The sequence below is a fragment of the Manis javanica genome, chromosome 7, assembly GCF_040802235.1.
Source record: "Manis javanica isolate MJ-LG chromosome 7, MJ_LKY, whole genome shotgun sequence".
Classification (NCBI taxonomy): domain Eukaryota; kingdom Metazoa; phylum Chordata; class Mammalia; order Pholidota; family Manidae; genus Manis; species Manis javanica.
The window spans coordinates 32,571,202-32,592,506 of NC_133162.1; the positions used below are offsets into that span (position 1 = coordinate 32,571,202).

Genomic DNA, 21,305 nt, shown 5'->3' on the forward strand with positions numbered 1-21,305 from the left:
TTTGGTAACCGTTAGTCCATTTTTCGGTTCTACCACAGTTGTTTTTTTTTGTTGTTGTTGTTCACAAGGATAAATTGGTCATAGGTTTTTTTTAATACAATTTTTTTTATTACACTTGTTTTTAAGTAAGCTTTTAAAGGTATAATTTATATACAATAAAGTGAATGTGCTTGTTTTAGAGTACAGTTCAATGAATTTTGCCAAATGTATGTATCTGTGCTACCAATATACTAGTCAAGATATAGAACATTCTCATCACTCCACAAAGTTTTCCTGTGATCCCTTTGCACTCAATACTCACCTATCTTCTACCTTATAGGGAATCACATCTATGATTTCTATCACTACATCAGTTGGTTGCCTTTAAAAGAATTTCATATATACTCTTTTGTGTCAGGCTTTTTTTGCTCAGCATATTTTTGAAATTCATTCATATTGGTCTGTGTATTAGTAATGTATTCCTTTAAATTTATGAGGAGTGTTTCATTAATCCACACGGATGAGCATTTAGATTGTTTCCAGTTTGGGGCCACTATAAATTAAGGTATTAGAAATATTAATTTAAGTCTTTGTGTTGGCATGTTTTCATTTCTCTTGGGTAAAAACCAAGGAGTAGAATTCTTGGGGTATATGGTAAGTGCAGGTATACTTCTATAACAAACTGCTTTCTGCTTTTAGAGTTTTAAGATAACATTCGAAATAAAATATGACCATCAGTTAATCCCTTGCATCTATTTTGGTTTATAAAATCAATGGTTTCACAGAGTCAGTGATTTAGATATATAACTAGGCAAAAAGAAATACATTTGACTATTATCACGTATCCAAATTTATCATAATAATGTCTGGGTTTTTGCCTCAGTTTTTAAAATTATTTCCAACAGGCTAAGGTGGGCAAGGATATTTTGCTTCTTCCTCTCAAGTTAAGATTCCTCATATATGTTGCAGCATAGAAAACTAATGGTTGAGGTTTTGCTTCAGAGCATAATGGAATAAGAGGGACCAGGTTTGCCCTCTCACCTTAATTTAAAAAATCAAATAAGAATATATTAAACAACAATATTTAGACACTGGACAATAGGCAGTGCAAGACAGTGATCCTTATGAGAAAGGAAACAAACAAGGTAACCATGCAAGTGCCTAAATTTAGTTTCCAGGTGTCAGTGCTTGAAGGGAGCACCCCAAAAGAGTCTTGCTGAGTTGAGGGAACAGTTTGGAGGTGGAGAGTGTGAGATAGCTAAAATTTTCACATCAGAGTATTAAAGAGGAGCCCTCTCAAGTCTTCGGGTGAATACAGATTCATGCACGTGTGTAATGAAACTACGGCAGAGAAGGAAGGAAGTACCAGAAAGGAACTGGAAGGACAGTCCTAAAATTCACGCACCAGCAGCAGTGGAAAGATCTTCTAACAAAGATGGCATCTGGTGGCATCCTTAGGGTATTTCTTCAGTGGTGAAGATGAATTAGCTCTAAACTAAAGGCTATTCTAGAACACCCTACAATGATTAGGTCAAAAGGAACAAACGAAATCAAAATAACTATGTGCCAGACTAAAGCCAAAAAATATGTAAAATATCACCAAGAAGTCTAGTATCCAACTATGTAAAATCACAATACCTGCTGTCTAATAAAAATCATTAGGAATACAAAGAAGAAGGAAAATAAAATTCATAATGAAAATAAAAAATCAACCAACAGAGGTGCTCAAAATGGCGGCGTGAATAGGGCAGTAGAAATCTCCTTCCAAAACCATATATATTTTGAAAATACAGCAAATACAATTATTCCTAAAAGAGAGACCAGAAGATACTGTACAACAACCAGGCTACATCTATATCTGCGAGAACTCAGCATCCCATGAAAAGGGTAAGATACAAGCCATGACCCGGCGGGACCAGAGTACTCCCCCCACCCTAGCTCACCAGCAGGAGGAAAAGAATCCGAGCGGAGAGGGAGTGGAAGCACAGGACTGCTAAATACCCAGCTCTAGTAATCTGCACCGGGAGCACAGACACACATTGCATGGTGTACTGGATATTAGAGAAATGGAAAAGTAAAATCCAAGATGGAGACTGCGAGTGGGTCCCCACAGCCGGCTCCCCTGGGACAAAAGAAAAGCAGGCTCTTTAAAAGTCTTAAAGGGACAAGAGTATAACAGGTGGACAAAATCGCCCTGGCACACTCAGTCCAGCAGTGTGGGAATCTTAAGGAACTTCAGGCACCCAAACCCCCTGAGGGGCAATGCAGCTCTGAAGCCCCTCATGGCAATAAGCAGCCTACCATACATTGTGTCCTGCTGGCACTGCAAGGAAGCCAGCTGACCGGCCATTGCTGCAGACCAGCTGGGGAGCATCCCTGCCCATAGCAACCACACAGTCTTCTCCCAGAGCACAGCCAGACCCAAAGGCTGCCACCAGCATGCAGCTGCCCAGCACAGACAGAGGAAGCCAGCGCAAATCCACAGGCATGAAGAGGCACCGTTCTTGCAGGAGAACAAATGCTGTGTGCCTGAGACCCCCGGCAGTCTCCTAGGACATCCCGAGGGCTGCCCCGCCCACGGGAGCTAAGGGAATTAACCCAGAGACTGCTCCCTGTGTGTGGGTAACTGGCACAGGCAGCGAAGAGGAGCAACATGACCAACAAGCAGGAAGGGACTTTATTCTCCCAGCTGACACACTGGCCACTTGCCAGCAATCACTTTTATCACCAGGAAAATGCAGAAGAACTTGGTCCAATCCAAAATCACTCAATGCCAGAGAGAGGGCCTGGCGAGATAGATATAATGAATTTTCCTGAAAAAGATTTCAAAATAAAAGTCATAACCATGCTGATAGAGCTTCAGAGAAATATGCAAGAGCTAAGGGATGAAGTCAGGAGAGAGATTACAGAAATGAAACAATCAATAGAAGGACTTAAGAGCAGACTGCATGCGGTGTAAGAGAGTGTTAATGGAACAGAAATCAGAGAACAGGAATACAGAGAAGCTGAGGCAGAGAGAGATAAAACGATCTCTAGGAATGAAAGAATATACAGAGAACTGTGTGACCAATCCAAACAGAACAGTATTCACATAATAGGGGTACCAGAAGAAGAAGAGAGAGAAAAAGGGATAGAAAGTGTCTTTGAAGAAATAATTGCTGAAAACTTCCCCAAGCTGGGGAAGGAAATAGTCTTTCAGCCTATGGAAGTCCACAAATCTCCCAACAGAAGGGACTCAAGGAGGACAACACCAAGACATATAATAATTAAAATGACAAAGATCAAAGAAAAGGACAGGGTATTAAAGGCAGAGAGAGAGAGAAAAAAGATCACCTACAAAGGAAAATCCATCAGGCTATCATCAGAATTCTCAGCAGAAACATTACAGGCCAGAAGAGGCCATGATATATTTTGTGCAATGAAAAAGAAGGGCCTTTAACCAAGAATATGGTACACAGCACGATTATAATTTAAATTTGAAGGAGGGATTAAACAATTTTCAAATAAGCAAAAGTTGAGGGAACTTGCCTCCCACAAATCACCTCTACAGAGTATTTTAAAGGGACTGCTGTAGATGGATCTACTCCTAAGGCTAAATAGATGTCACCACAGAAAATAAAATCACAGCAAAGAAAGCAGACCAACCAAATACTAACTAAAGGCAAAATATAAAATCAGCTATCCACAAAAGTAGTCAAAGGAAACACAAAAGAGTACAGAATAAAACACCTAACATATAAAGAGTTGAGGAGGAAGAATAAGAAGGGAGAGAAATAAAAGGTCATTAGACTGCGTTTATAATAGAATAATACGTGAGTTAAAGTTAGATAGTTAGATAGTAAAGAAGCTACCCTTGAACTTTTGGTAACCATGAATTCAAAGCCTGCAATGGCAATAAATACATATCTATCAATAATCACCATAAATGTAAATGGACTGAATTCACCTATCAAAAGACACAGGGTAATAGAATGGAAGAAGAAGCAAGACCAATCTATACGCTGCTTACAAGAGACTCACCTCAAACCAAAAGACATACACAGACTAAAAGTGAAGGGATGGAAAAAGATATTTAATGCAAACAATAGGGAGAAAAATGCAGGAGTTGCAGTACTTATATTGGACAAAATAGACTTCAAAACAAAGAAAGTAACAAGAGATTAAGAAGGACATTACATAATGATAAACAGGGCAGTTCAACAAGAGGATATACCCATTATAAATATCTATGCACCGAACATAGGAGCACCGATACATGTGAAACAAATACTAACAGAATTAAAGGAGGAAACAGAATGCAATGCATTCATTTCAGGAAAATTCAACACACCACTCACTCCAAAGGACAGATCAACCACAGAGAAAACAAATAAGGACATAGAGGCACTGAACAACACATTAGAACAGATGGACTTAACAGATATCTACAGAATTCTACAACCAAAAGCAGCAGGATACACATTCTTCCAAGTGTACATGGAACATTTTCAAGAATAGACCACATATTAGGCCACAAAAAGAGCCTCAGTAAATTCAAAAAGATTGAAATTCTATGAACCAACTTCTCAGATCACAAAGGTATAAAACTAGAAATAAATTGTACAAAGAAAACAAAAAGGCTCACTAACACATGGAGGCTTAACAACATGCTCCTAAATAATCAATGGATCAATGACCAAATTAAAACAGATAAAGCAATATATGGGGAAAATGACAACAACAGCACAAACCTCCAACTTCCGTGGGATGCAGCCAAGGCAGTTCTAAGAGGAAAGTATACTGTAATCCAGGCAAATTTAAAGAAGGAAGAACAATCCCAAATGAATAGTCTAAAGTCACAAATATTGAAACTGGAAAAAGAGGAAATGAGGCCTAAAGTCAGCAGAAGGAGGGATATAATAAATATCAGAGAAGAAAAAGCATTCAACAAAATTCAACATCCATTCGTGATAAAAACTTTCAAAAAAATGGATATAGAGGTCAAGCACCTCAACATAATAAAGGTCATATATGACAACTCCACAGCCAACATTATACTTAACAGTGAGAAGCTGAAACCTAAGATCGGAAACAAGACAGGATGCCCACTCTCCCCACTGCTATTCAACACAGTACTGGAGGTCCTAGCCATGGCAATCAGACAAAACAAAGAAATACAAGGCATCCAGACTGGTAAAGAAGAAGTCAAACTGTCACTATTTGCAGATGACATGATATTGTACATAAGAAACCCTAAAGACTTCACTACGAAAATACTAGAACTAATATCTGAATTCAGCAAAATTGAGGATACAAAAATTAATATATAGAAATCTGTTGCTTTCCTATACACTAACCATGAACTAGCAGAAAGAGAAATCAGGAGAACAATTCCATTCACAATTGCATCAAAAAGAATAAAATACCTAGGAATAAACCTAATCAAGGAAGTGAAAGACCTATACCCTGAATACTAGAAGACACTCTTAAGAGAAATTAAAGAGGACACTAATAAATGGAAAGTCATTCCATGCTCTTGGATAGGAAGAATTAATATTGTCAAAATGGCCATACTGCCTAAAGCAATCTACAGATTCAATGCAATGCCTATAAAAATACCAACAGCATTCTTCAACGAACTAGATGGAACAAATAGTTTTAAAATTCACGTGGAACCACAGAAGACCCCAAATAGCCGAAGCAACCCAGAGAAGGAAGAATAAAGCAGAGGGGATCTTGCTTCCCAACTTCAAGTCCTACTACAAAGCCACAGTAATGAAGACAATTTGGTACTGGCACAAGAACAGAGCCACAGACGAGTGCGAACAGAATAGGGAGTCCAGATATTAACACAAACATATATGGTCAATTAATATATGATAAAGGAGTCATGGACATACAATGGGGAAATGACAGCCTCTTCAACAGTTGCTGTTGGGAAAGCTGGACAACTACATGTAAGAGAATGAAACTGGATCATTATCTAACCCCATACACAAAAGTAAATTCGAAATGGATCAAAGACCTGAATGTAAGCCATGAAACCATAAAACTCTTTGAAGAAAACATAAGCAAAAATCTCTTGGGCATAAACATGAGCAACTTCTTCATGAACATATCTCCCCAAGCAAGGGAAACAAAAGCAAAAATGAGCAAGTGGGACTATATCAAGCTGAAAAGCTTCTGTACAGCAAAGGACACCATCAATAGAACAAAATGGCATCCTACAGTATGGGAGAATATATTCATAAATGACAGATCCAATAAGGGTTGACATCCAAAATATATAAAGAGCTCACACACCTCAACAAACAAAAAGCAAATAATCCAATTTAAAAATGGGCAGAGGAGCTATATAGACATTTCTCTAAAGAAGAAATTCAGATGGCCAACAGACACATGAAAAGATGCTCCACATCGCTTGTCATCAGAGAAATGCAATTTAAAACCACAATGAGATATCACCTCACACCAGTAAGGATGGCCATCATCCAAAAGACAAACAACAACAAGTGTTGACAAGGATGTGGAGAAAGGGAAACCATCTACACTGCTGGTGGAAATGTAAACTAGTTCAACCACTGTGGAGAGCAGTATGGAGATTCCTCAAAAAACTCAAAACAGAAACACCATTTGACCCAGGAATTCCTCTTCTAGGAATTTACCCTAAGAATGCAGCAGCCCAGTTTGAAAAAGACAGATGCACCCCTATGTTTATCGCAGCACTATTCACAATAGCCAAGAAACAGAAGCAACCCAAGTGTCCATCAGTAGATGAATGGATAAAGAAGATGTGGTACATATACACAATGGAATATTATTCAGCCATAAGGAGAAAACAAATCCTACCATTTGCACCAACATGGGTAGAGCTAGAGGGTATTATGCTCAGTTAAATAAGCCAGGTAGAGAAAGACAAGTATCAAATGATTTCACTCATCTGTGGAGTATAAGAACAAAGAATAAACTGAAGAAACAAAACAGCAGCAGAATCACAGAACCCAAGAATGGACTAACAGTTACCAAAGGGAAAGGGACTGGGGAGGATGGGTGGGAGGGCAGGGATAAGGGTAAAAGGGGCATTATGATTAGCATACATAGTGTAGCGGTGGGAGGCACAGGGAGGGCAGTATGGCACAGGGAGGGCAGTATACCACAGAGAAGACAAGTAGTGATTCTATAGCATCTTACTACACTGATGGGCAGTGACTGTAATGGGGTATGTGGTGGGGACTTTATAATGTGGGGAGTCTCACAACCATAATGTTTCTCATGTAATTTTACATTAATGATACCAAAAACATAAATAAAAAATAAATGGAAAAAAAGATAACAGAAAATGGTACAAAATGAAATTCAGAGAGAAAAAATAACCCTCTTCCCCAAAATGACCCTAAATGAGGTGTGAGACATGGAACAGTATCAAGAACATGTTTTTTAAAAATAATAATAATAATAATTTTTTTATTGTCAAATGTTCATCACGGTGGTTCACCAGTCCCCCTCACCCCACCCCACTTACTCCCCTCCTCCTCACTAACCACTAGTTATTTCTCAGTGTCTTAAGTCTAATTCTGTTTTTTTCCTTCTGTTTTGCTTTGTTTATATATTCCACAAATAACTGAAATATCATATGGTGTTTGAAATTGTATCTTCTCTGCCTGGCTTATTTCACTTAACATAATACCCTCTAGATCCTTCCATGTTGTTGCAAATGGTAGGATTTCTTTTCTTTTTATGGCTGAATAATATTCCACTGTGTATATGTACCACTTCTTTACCCATTCATCTATTGATGGACGCTTAGGTTGCTTTCATATCTTGGCTATTGCAAATAGTGTGGGAATAAATACAGGGGTGCATATATGTTTTTGAATCAGAGATTTCGTTTTTCTTGGGTAAATTCCTAGGAGTGGAATTCGTGCCTCAAATAGTATTTCTATTTTTAATTTTTTAGGAACCTCCATACTGCTGTCCACAGTGGATGCACCAATTTGAGTCCCACCAGTAGCATAAGAGGGTTCTTATTTCTCTGCATCCTTGCCAGCATTTGTTATTTCTTGTCTTTTAGATAGTGGCCATTCTAACTGGTGTGAGGTAGTATTTCATTGTGGTTTTAATTTGCATTTCCCTGATGATTAGTGATATGGAGCATCTTTTCATGTGCCTGTGGGCCATTTGTATTTCTTCATTGGAAAAGTGTTTTTTCAGGTCCTCCTCCCATTTTGAATGGGTTATTTGTATTTTGGGTGTTGAGGCGTGTAAGTTCTTTATACATTTTGGACATTAACCCCTTATCAGATGAGTCATTTACAAATAAATTGTCCCATACCATAGGGTGCTTTTTTGTTCTGCTGATGGTGTCCTTTGGTTTATAGAAGCTTTTTAGATTGATGTAGTCCAATTTGTTCATTTTTTATTTTGTTTCCTTTGTCTGAGGAGATGTGTGCAGGAAAAAATGGCTCATGCTTATATTCAAGATATTTTTGCCTATATTTTCTTCTAAGAATTTTATGGTTTCATGACTTACATTCAGGTCTTTGATCCATTTCATGTTTACTTTTTTAGTGTATGGAGTTAGACAGTAATCCAGCATTATTCTCTTACATATAGCTGCCAGTTTTGCGAACACCAGGTGTTGAAGAGCCTGTCTTTTCCCCATTGTATATTCATGGCTACTTTATGATAGATTAGTTGACTATACATGTGTGGGTTTATATTTGGGCTCTGTATTCTGTTCCATTGATGTGTGGGTCTGTTCTTCTGCCAGTACAAAATTGTTTTGATTACTGTGGCTTAGTCAGGGAGAATAATCCCCCTAGCTTTGTTCTTCTTTCTCAGCATGCCTATGGTTATTCAGGGTCTTTTGTGGTTCCACATGAATTTTAGAACTATTTATTCTAGTTCAGTGAAGAATGCTGCTTGTATTTTGATATGGATTGTAATGAATCTGTATATTGCTTTAGGCAGTATGGCCATTTAGACAGTAATAATTCTTCCTATCCATGAGCATTGGGATAGATTTCCAATTTTTGGTGTGTTAATTTCTCTCATAAGTGTCTTGTAGTTTTCAGAGTATAAGTGTTTCACCTCCTTGGTCAGGTTTAATCCTAGGTATTTTATTCTTTTTGATCCAACTGTGAATGGAATTGTTTTCCTGATTTCTCTTTCTGCAAGTTTGTTATTAGTACATAGGAATGCAAAAGATTTCTGTGTATTAATTTTGTATCCTGTAACTTTCCTGAGTTCAGTTATTAGTTCTAGTAGTTTTTTGGTGGATTCTTTAGGGTTTTGTATGTATAATATCATTTCATCTGTGGATAGTGAGTGTTTAACTTCTTTCTTAGCAAATTGGATGCCTTTTATCTCTGTGTTGTCTGATTGCTGTGGCTAGCATCTCCAGTACTATGTTGAATAAAAGTGGTGGTGGTGGGCATCATTGTCTTGTTCCTGATCTTAAGAGGAAAAGCTTTCAGCTTTTTGCTATTAAGTATGATGTTGGTTTTAAGTTTGTCGTATATGGCCTTTCATAATATATGTTTAATTGACATATTGGAGAAAGGTGGGAGGGAAATAACAAAAAATAGTTGAGGAAATAAAGGCTGAAGTTTTCCCAAAGTTGATAAAACTATAAATGCACAGTTTCATTAACCTTAACGAATGCCAAACAGAAGGAACATGAGGAAAACTACAACCAAAACTTATCTATATCTAATTTTAATGAATCTGACTATAAGAAAAATCTTAAAATTATCCAGAAAGAAAAGAACTCATGGACAACAGACCAGAAATATAAAAAATGTTAAAAGAACATGCAGTATAGGGAAATGATACCAGATGGAAATCTGGAGTTATACAACCTCTCAGAAGATCAATGTATGATGGGGTGTGATGGTTAATTTTGTATGTTAACTTGACTGGGTCATGAGGTAACCCAGATATTTGGTTAAACACTACTCAAGATGTGTCTCTGAGGATGTTTCTGGATGAGGTTAACATTTAAATCAGGAGACTGAGTAATGTAGACTGCTCTCCCCAATGTGGGTGGACCTCATCCAATCTGTTGAAGGCCTGAATAGAACCTAAAAGCTGAGTGTGAGAATTCATTTTTATTCTCTTTTTCTCTCTGTCTCTCTCATATTCTCTGTCTGTCTGTCTGCCTGTCCTTGTACTGGGGTATCAGTCTTTTGCCTTTGGACTTGGACTGGTAATTACATCATCAGCTCTCCTGTTTCTCATGCCTTAGGACTTGGATTGGAACTATAACATCAGATCTTTGGACCTCTAAGTCTTCATGATCATGTAATAATGCCCTTTATATATAGGATATTTATAAAGGAGAACCTTAATATATGGGGTTTCCACTTCTCTGGAGAACCCTTATTCATGGGGTTAACATGTAAAGTGAAGGTATGTTGTTATAAGTGAAATTTTACTTGCATAATATTACAAGCATAATATTACTTGAAGGTAATCTATGAACAGTTAAGATATATATTGTAAATCATACAGAAACTACATACACACAAAAAAAGAAATATAGGTAATCTGCCAATAACAGATGAACTTAAATGTCAACAAAATACTTTGTCCAGAAGTAGGTAAAAAATGAGAAAATTAAAAACAGGACTTCAGTTGCCACCACATAGTAAAAGACTAACTTCTTTACTTACATAGCACCTAGGTTTAAACACAGAGTTATTTCTAATAAGCCTTAAAGAAAAGTGATAGTGGAACTTTTTGGAAGATTTCTTAAAATGGGAGTTGAGTAAGCTGCAGGAGGCCTTTTATTCTTTTTACCAATCTTCTTCCAACTGCAGACACAAGGTCAGCATGAGAATGAATTCCCTTGCTGAAGATGGTGGAACAAAAAGATATGTACCTGGGTCCTTAATGCATGGAGCCACCATTACTAGCTATGAATTTCCCAACTCTGGGCTATGTATATATTAGGGAATAAATTCTTGTGTGTTTAAGCCACTACTGGGGAGTTCTTATTTGTTAAGGAATTGTAATTGCTTAGTTATATACCAGTCGATGATACTCTAAGAGTCAAGGACCACTACAAATTACACCTATCTGACTCCAACCACTCTCAAAAATCTATTGAGTTCCGCCCTTATACCAGATAAATTAACAGTGATTACTAGTGTTGCCCACCCTTACAAATTAATGTAGTCCAATGCTGCTTAGAACCAATGATTAACCTCAATTTTAGCCTTCAGTCTCTCTCATTTCCTTTTACAAACTATCCTGCCTGCCTCTCTGGGTACTGTCTGGTTCCACAAAAGGATGGATTTAACTGTTTAAATGGATTTCTCAGATGCTATTATTATATAAAGAAAATAAAAAACCGATTTATTGCAAAGAAAATGAGACCACAGGAAAAAAACAAAATATGAATAAAACTCTTGTTTTCAAGTAAAGAGTGATCCAAGACTCTGGATAGATAATACTATTTTCTCTTTTGCTCCTCCAGCCCAGATAATAAATGCTTTTCTGAGGCTATTCATGTTTTGAACTTATATTCCCTTCTTTTGTTTTTGAGCCCTTCTAACAATCTTACAATGAATTCCTCTATTAAAGTCCCTGTGTGAAATTACCACATTGGTATCTGTTTTCCTGATTGAACTCTAAAACCTTAAGATACAGAAAATTGTTTCATTAATAGCTATACTTCATTTACCTTTAGAAGTTTTTATTTTACTAGCAGAGAAGCAGCTTAATTCAAATTTCATTTCCAGTTTTTCAACCACAAATGTACTCTTAAGATTTCTACCCAGGGATTACCTTCCACCAAATAAACCTGCTCATTCCCTTTACTTAGAATGCTGCCTGCGTCTCCTAATGTGAGGCTTAATGTTTTTAGCAATTGCTTCCTTTCTTGTTTCTTTTTCACAAGTCCCAGCAAAAGCCTTAACTAGACTTAAGGGCACAGTTTGTGGGATGTGGTCTTCTATTCTACTTACTGAAAAGGCAGAATTTATAGATCTAAACAGATCTCTTCTCTGCACAACCTCTCAGTTCCTCCCACATGGTCTAGACCAGTACTAAAACTTTCTTCCATGAAAGGAATGTTCTTCTATGCTAACAGAGTATCCACTAGGCACAAGTAGCTACTGAACACTTGAAATGTGGCTAGTGTGCCCAAGGGACTGAATTTATTTTATTTTATTTTTATTTTAATTTAGATACCCATGTGTGCCTAGTTGCTACCATAATGGACAGGGCAAGTCTGATCTCTAGAGAAAGAGGGAGCAGTGACTGCCATTCAGGTCATTTATGTAAGGGAATGGAACTAAACTTTGCTTAAGCATAAAAGTCACAGATTTTAAATAAACATAGAACTATGTCTCAAAACCGTGGTTATAAAGGCCTAATTAATAAGAGAGTACAGCCCCTTAAAACACATGTGACTCTCTCACTGACAATTTATATCTTAACTTTTCCAGAGAGTTCCCAAAACTACACTGATCTAGTCCTGAAAGATTTCAAGAAGAAAAAGGCTACATTCACTGTTGTATCAGTCTTAAAGACTCCAGTCTTAGCACGAAATTATTTACAAGAAAGTGTTAAACATAGTTCAGAAAACAGAACCTTTCAGATAGTTCTATGTCAGGTTTATTTTTTACTGTGATTTCATTTTTTTCTGAAAATTAATACTTATATGCATACTTTAAAACAAAGTAGTACATAAATATAATTGGCTTATTATTATTCTAAGTTCTGGTATCCTCTTCTTTTATCATTATAAATGAAAAATCTTGGTATATACTGGTGTTCAATAATCATGGTCCAGAGTGGAATGGACTGTATGGTAAATATCTTACAGGTCTTTGACAGTTTTATTAACAGCAGTTTCACGACCATAACTGTTAAGTAACTACAGGCTGTACAGTGAATAAAACATAGAAACAAATACATATAGAGACTTGTTTTTGAGCTGTTGCTGTCCTGTCCCCCACCAAAATCACTAATTTTGTAGTCATCTGTATGAAGAAGTAAATGAAAAAACAGGAGTCTTCAGTCTTGAAAATTAACGGTGAAGTGAATGCAGTCAATCAAGAATACTAAGCACCTCATTCAGTACTCTTAGTCACTGTAAGATAATGGTTTATTCCTACCTCTGATGGCAATGTAGTGAAAAGAAACCATTAAGAGGATTAAAGATGGCAACATGAGAAGTCTGCAAAAAACCAGAAACCTCCATCAGTTGCATGAAATATCTTATTACATCCATTCACTTTTAGTCTATGTATGTCTTTGGGTTTGAAGTGAGTCTCCTGTAGCAGCATAGAGTGAAATCATTCAGTACATGCTTTTTTCCACCTGGCTTATTTCACTTAGCATAATACCCTCTAGATTCTTCCATGTTGTTGCAAGTGGTAGGATTTCTTTTCTTTTTATGGCTGAATAATATTCCGTTGTGTATATGTACCACTTCTTTACCCATTCATCTATTGATGGACACTTAGGTTGCTTCCATATCTTGGCTATTGCAAATAGTATGGGAATAAACATAAGGGTGCAGAAATCGAAGGAAAAAAGCAGGTGTTGCAGTACTTGTATCAGACAAAATAGAGTTTAAAACAAAGAAAGTCGCAAAAGACAAAGAAGGACATTACATAATGATAAAGGGGTCAATCCAACAAGAGGATATAACCATTATAAATATATATGTACCCAACAGAGGAGCACCTATATATGTGAAACAAATACTAACAGAATTAAAATGGGAAATAGAATGCAATGCATTCATTCTAGGAGACTTCAACACTCCACTCACTCCAAAGGACAGATCAACCAGACAGAAAATAAGTAAGGAGACAGAGGCCCTGAAAAACACATTAGAACAGATGGACCTAATAGACATCTACAGAACTCTACACCTGAAAGGAGCAGGATACACATCCTTCTCAAGTGCACATGGAACATTTTCAAGAATAGATCACATACTAGGCCACAAAAAGAGCCTTGGTAAGTTAAAAAAGATTGAAATTGTGCCAACCAGCTTTTCAGACCACAAAGTTATGAAACTAGAAATAAATTACGCAAAGAAAATGAAAAATCCCACAAACACATGGAGGCTTAACAACACGCACACGCTCCTAAATAACCAATGAATCATGAAAATAAAAACAGAGATCAAGCAATATATGGAGACAAATGACAACAATAATTCAATACTGCAAAATCTGTGGGATGCAGTGAAGGCCATGCTAAGATGAACATATACTGCAATACAGGCCTACCTCAGGAAAGAAGAACAATCCCATAAGAACAGTCTAAACTCACAATTAACGAAACTAGAAAAGAAGAACAAATGAGGCCCAAAGTCAGTAGAAGGAGGGACATAATAAATATTAGAGCAGAAATAAATAAATTTGAGAAGAATAAAACAATACAAAGAATCAGTGAAAGCAGAAGCTGGTTCTTTGAGAAAGTTAAAAAAATAGATGAACCTCTAGCCAGACTTATCAAGAAAAAGAGTTTACAGACATAAACAAAATAAAAAATGAGAAGTGAAAAATCACTACAGACACAACAGATATACAAAGAATTATTAGAGAATACTATGAAAAATTGTATGCTAACAAACTGGGTAACCTAGAAGAAATAAACAACTTTCTAGAAAAATACAACATTCCAAGGCCGACCCAGAAAGAAACATAAAATCTGAACAGACCAATTACTAGCAACAAAATTGAATTGGTAATCAAAAAACTACCTAAGAACAAAACTGCTGGACCAGATGGCTTCACTGCTGAATGTTATGAAACATTATTAAAAACATAATACCCATTCTCTTTAAAGTTTTCCAAAAAGTAGAAGAGGAGGGAATACTTCCCAACTCATTCTATGAAGCCAGCAACAACCTAATATCAAAACTAGGCAAAGACACCACAAAAAAGAAAATTACAGACCAATATCATTGATGAACATAGATGCAAAAATACTCAACAAATTATTAGCAAACCGAATTCAAAAATACATCAAAAAGATAATCCATCATGATCAAGTAGGATTTATTTCAGGGATGCAAGGATGGTACAATATTAAAAAAATCCATCAATATCATCTATCACATTAACAAAAAGAAGGACAAAAACCACATGATCATCTCCATAGATACTGAAAAAGCACTCAACAAAATCCAACATCCGTTCATGATAAAAACTCTCACCAAAATGGGTATAGAGGGCAAGTACCTCAACATAATAAAGGCCATATATGACAAACCCACAGCCAACATCATACCTAACTGTGAGAAGCTGAAAGCTTTTCCTCTAAGATCAGGAACAAGACAAGGACGCCCACTCTCCCCACTTTTACATAGTAATGGAGGTCTTAGCCACAGCAATCAGACAACACAAAGAAATAAAAGGCATCCAGATTGGTAAGGAAGAAGTTACACTGTCAATGTTTGCAGATGACATGATATTGTACATGAACGCTAAGGAATCCACTCTAAAACTACTAGATCTAATATCTGAATTCAGCAAGTTGCAGGATACAAAATTAATACACAGAAATCTGTTGCATTCCTATACACTAACAATGAATTAGCAGAAAATAAATCAGGAAAACAATTCCATTCACAATTGCATCAAAAAGAATAAAATACCTAGGAATAAACCTAACCAAGAAGTGAAAGACCTATACTCTGAAAACTACAAGACACTCATGAGAGAAATTAATGAAGATACCAATAAATGGAAATTCGTCCCATGCGCATGGATAGGAAGCACTAACATTGTCAAAATGGCCATCCTGCCTAAAGCAATATACAGATTCAATGCAATCCCTACCAAAATATCAATAGCATTTTCAACAAACTAGAGAAAATAGTTCTAAAATTCATATGGAATCACAAAAGACCCCAAACAGCCAAAGCAATCCTGAGAAGGGAGAATAAAACTGGGGGGATTACCTTCCCTGACTTCAAGTTCTTCCACAAAGCCACAGTAATGAAGACAATTTGGTACTGGCACAAGAAGAACAGACCCACAGACCAATGGAAAGGACTAGAGAGACCACATATAAACCAAAGCATATATGGTCAATTAATATATGATAAAGGAGTCATGGACAAACAATGAGGAAATTACAGCCTCTTCAACAACTGGTGTTGGCAAAACTGGACAGCTACATGCAAGAGAATAAAACTGGGTTATTGTCTATCCTCAAACACAAAAGTAAACTCGAAATGGATCAAAGACCTGAATGTAAGTCATGATACCATAAAACTCTTAGAAGACAATGCAGGCAAAATCTCCTGAATATAAATACGAGCAGCTTGTTTCTTAATGCATCTCCTCAAGCAAGGGTAACAAAAGCAAAAATGAACAAATGGGACTATGTCAAACTAAAGATATTCTGTACAGGAAAGGATATCATCAACAGAACAAAAAGGCATCCTACAGTATGGGAGAATATATTTGTAAACAACATATATGACAAGGGGTTAACATCCAAAATATATAAAGAACTCACACGCCTCAACACCCAAAAAGCAAATAACCTGATTAAAAAATCGGCAGAGGATTTGGACAATTCTCCAAAGAAGAAATTCAGATGGCCAACAGACACATGAAAAGATGCTCCACATCAGTAATTACCAGGGAAGTGTAAATAAAAACCACGATGAGGTATCACCTCACACCAGTAAGGATGGCCAGCATCGAAAAGACTAAGAACAACAAATGCTGGCAAGGATGTGGAGAAAGGGGAACCTTCCTACACTGCTGGTGGGAATGTAAGCTAGTTCAACTATTGTGGAAAGCAATATGGATGTTCCTCAAAAAACTAAAAATAGAAATACCATTTGACCTGGGAATCCCATTCCTAGGAATTTTCCCAAAGAATATAATTTCTCAGATTCAAAAAGACATATGCACCCCTATGTTTACTGCAGCACTATTTACAATAGCCAAGATATGGAAGCAACCTAAGTGTCCATCAGTAGATGAATGGATAAAGAAGATGTGGTACATATACACAATGGAAGACTATTCAGCCATAAGAAAGAAACAAAACTTACCATTTGCAACAACATGGATGGGGCTGGAGGATATTATCCTCAGTGAAATAAGCCAGGTGGAGAAAGACAAGTACCAAATGATTTCCCTCATTTGTGGAGTATAACAATGAAGCAAAACTGAAGAACAAAATAGCAACAGACTCACAGACTCCAAGAAGGGATTAGTGGTTGCCAAGCAGGAGAGGTGGGAGAAGGTGGTTGGGGAGGCAGCGAGAAGGGGATTGAGGGGTATTATGAATGGCACACATCGTGTGGGGGGATCCTGGGGAAGACAGTGTAGCACAGAGAAGGTAAATAGTGACTGTTGCATCTTACTATACTGTTGGGCAGGGACTGCAATGGGGTATGAGTGAATCATGGGTGAATGTAGTAATCATTGTTTTTTCATGTGAAACCTTCATAAGAGTGTATATCAATAATACCTTAATAAAAAAAAAGAAACCATTAATATCTAAGATAGTATGTATCATAGTAAAATATGTTATGAACATTTGCTGCTTTTTGAAGATAAGACATAAGAACCTCTACATTACCTTTTTGTCACCTTTCATTTGTATCTGTAAGTAATTATACCATTTTGTTTGGTACTAATGTGCATAGTAATTCAGTGAGAAAGCTAGAGCAGATAAGGATGTATAGCTTTATCTATTGGTGGTTTAAAAAAAATACTCATAAAAACATCAGTGATTTAAAGAATAGAAGAAGACTCATATGAACACAATCAGCTTGTATGGATGCTCTTATCTTCCCTCTAAGGTTGTCTTTATTATGAGGAAGATTAAGAAAGACAGAGAGAAAATTAACAAAAGGATTATATTATAGAAATTCCTATATTTGAAATCCTCTGAGAGTTGAGAAGATTAAATGCTGTAATTGCTTCCTGTGCAGAAAAGTTTCAGCTATAAAAATCTATGCAGACAATGATTCTGGATGCTTCTGCAAAATTACAGAGGTTAAGAAAGGAAAGGAAGCACCAATTCACAAACTCCCATTGCAACGGAGAGTTCCTCCTGTCCTATTATCACTTTGACCTACAGAAGAGGAAGATTTCAACATCAGTTCCACGGTTCAGGAAACACATCTGCCTCTTTCTCCATCCTCTCAGATACCATCTAATAGTTGAAGTAGTAGTGTTACCAGAACTTGCTGTATCCAGAAACAGAAAAAAAACTACAGATTACACAAGTCTCTGCTCCAACTTCTCAGCCTATGAAGGGATGGATGTTAGCTGGCCCAAATCTGCTAGAAGAGTATTCTGCGGGGGATAAAGTAGGAAGTGCCCATTTAATATTCAGGTTGCACCCATGTATTCTCATTTGGTCTTATCCTCAATAAGACTGAAGTTTTCATTCTCATCTGTTCCCCATATGTATTTTTCAAATGTTGAAGTAGAAGGAGGGATGACTGATTACATACTCCAACACCATGAAAGCCTCTGTTCCTTTATTTTTGTTCCATTATTTAAGTCATACAAATCACTTCTCTAAAAAAGGACCCCTTCAAATTTAAAAAAGTAAACAAAATTTTTACTTAAATCACAGCATCTCAGAGCTAAGTGGAACAGTAGCTACCAAGTTGAACTTCTATATTACAGATGAACAAACACAGAAACAGCACAAAAGATACAATATCTATTATAATTAATACATTAATTTTATATAGTCAATAGTAGAGTGGAAAAAAAGAGTACTTTTTTTTCAGTTGTTTATACATTTTTAGTATACTGAAATCTTTTTATAAAGTTATTATGTTTGGTATATTATTTCAAGTTCCAACTTCACTGAACCATGTGTACAAGTTACAAGAAAAACTCAAGAAACTCAGATCTCACTGAAGGTTGAAGAAGTCAATAAAGATTTGACTTTACTTGATAGAAAATATAAAGTGTAATCCTTAAAAAATTAGGTAGGTGAGAAGTAGAAATAACTACATTCCAGGTGAGGGCAATAACATAAGCAAAGCAAAGGCATGAAGTTGGGAATTAAACAGGTAAGTTTGATAGTAAAATAGATTATAGTGTAAAGAAAAATTTGTCCCAAGCACTGTCTAGAATAGAATTTTTTGCATATTTTTATAAACTTCTCTGGGAAGAAATTAAAGTCCTGGTAGAAAGCTTAATCCATTCTGGATGAATTTTAACAAGTTTAGGAAAGTTCTTGGAAACCTAGTCACTGTTAGTCAAAAGATCTTTAAGGAGGCATTCTTTTCTTGCTCATCTAATCACTCTTTGAATTGGCCTGGTTCATTCTCCTCTCTGGCAGCTGAAATAAAACTTTGACATGTTCTCATTACTAAATTTCTGAGACATTTATTTTTAACCAATGGAAAAATGAATATGAACATATTCACCAAGTTCCAGAAAAAGGAGTAATGAGATCACAATAGTTTAGTATGAAGAAGAATAAAAAATAATGTATGTAGGTGAAGACTTTTTCTCACAATGTCTAGAAAATATTCAGTCTCTGCCTGTTTGACCCCAGCTTCTTTTATAATACTCTTGAGGATAATGGGTGGAAAAAACTGCAGATCAGGAAAATGACAAAAAAGGATAGGGATTTTTACACTGAAAGGAAGAAGTCTAAGAAGGAAAAGAATAGCTCCAGAGAGCCCAAGAATAGGAAAAGGAGTTAAGAATGGAGTGGTCTTGCTTTAGGAAAGGTGTGCTTTGATAACAAATCAAGAGACGGTATTTTGAAGTGTAGCTTTGTGGAAGGCTAAGGTGGGCAGAGCAGGAATGGGAAGAGAAGAATCTAAGATGTTTTGCTGGGTATTAAGAATATATTCTTATTAAACCAACTAGTTGACAATCAGTACTTATTTCAAGTTCCAATTTCAAAATCTGTCAAAAAGTCAAGGACAAATACATCTTAAGTACATATTAAATATCACGAAAATAAAATAATTGCCCTATCATGTTAAGAGAAGGCAAAGGAGGGTTGCAATAGGAACAGATATAAAAAGTCAAGATTTTATGTTTCAAACACTGGCTCATAGAAACTTCTAGGAAATACACATAGGCTTGTATATCAACAATGTATTCACCCATATTAATCTTGGGATACATGACTGGGACTTTAAAATTTCTTAAAATAAAACCATTTCTACATCTAATTTCTTGAAATATTTTTTGTGAAATAGTAAACAAAATTAAATTTAAATTTAGAATATAAACTGTGTCTGATGATCACTAGAATACTTACGATGGCCGATCCTCAAGAATCAAGGCAGTAGTAGAAAGTGGCTCAAATTCAATATTCTTACGTCTTGAAGACTGAGGTGGTGGTTTACAGGTTCTCCCTGTCCGTGCTTCATATTCCTACAGTAAAGAAAAATAATACTTTATGTAGACTTTCCCAATTTTCTGTTTGTATTTTTAAATTTGTATCATTAAAGATAGTATGTTATAGTAAGAGACACTTACAATTCACACATTAATTTAGTAAAAATATCAGGCCAACAACAGCAAAAAAAGGCACTTTTTTTCCCTGAAGCAATCTACATTATGTATTTATATTACATAAAAAGTAGCGCAGTTTGTTAAGAGAGAAGATAGAAGTGCACTAATGAGGTAAGGTTTTAGGGAGATATTCTTGATTGCGTTCTATAATATCAATTATCCAAGTCCAGCTTTGAATAATCTACAAGCAGATGAGCCTACTTCCTAACCTTCAGCCAGGTAATGATGGAAATGTTGACACAAGATATAGATTAATCTTGTTCTAATGCCTTGGTGATCTCTCTGAAGTGACACTGAACCTCTAATGAAATGCTGGTTGTGAATTTCAACCTACTTTGAATCTAATTACTGTAAGTGTACCTATTTATTCAAAACTGAAATAATAATTTACTACATATCTTATCCAGAAATTTGGCTAAAGATTGGCAAATATTTCACTAAAATTAAGAAACTGCTAACTACAATATTTTTCTAATTCATGTGAAGTGATAATCCTATTAAAAGAAATGAAGTTAACTTGACATAATAGGTTCTTGGTGGACACATTAAATTTCTACATTTGAACATGTTTTCATAAATGTTCTCAAACCTCTACTGAAATTCATTCCAGAAATTTGCCAAAGATCAACCTTACTGGCACATATTTCTAGATTCACATTTTCCCCTTTCTAAAAAAGAAAAAGAGCTGATGTCTAAACATTTCCAAGTAACAAATACATTTTCATGAAATTCTCAGAGATTACTCAATGACTTTATGAGTAGATCCACAAGTCCATTAGCAGCTGGAGAAGACACTGATATAAGTGAAGAAAATGAAATGCACTTAAACTGGTCAAGGATTGCCTTTAC

The 21,305-nt window shown here is 36.1% G+C and overlaps 1 protein-coding gene across 8 annotated transcripts in view; it reads right to left on the bottom strand.

The window, feature by feature from the left end:
- Positions 1 to 21,305, bottom strand: part of TBC1D12 (TBC1 domain family member 12) — a 141,457-nt gene that overhangs the window by 25,398 nt on the left and 94,754 nt on the right. For all 8 annotated transcript variants that reach the window (XM_073240655.1, XM_037015737.2, XM_037015736.2 and 5 more), the window contains one exon: positions 20,200 to 20,315. In XM_073240655.1, coding sequence (XP_073096756.1) covers positions 20,200 to 20,315 — 116 coding nt within the window. The remainder of the gene's footprint in view (positions 1 to 20,199; positions 20,316 to 21,305) is intronic.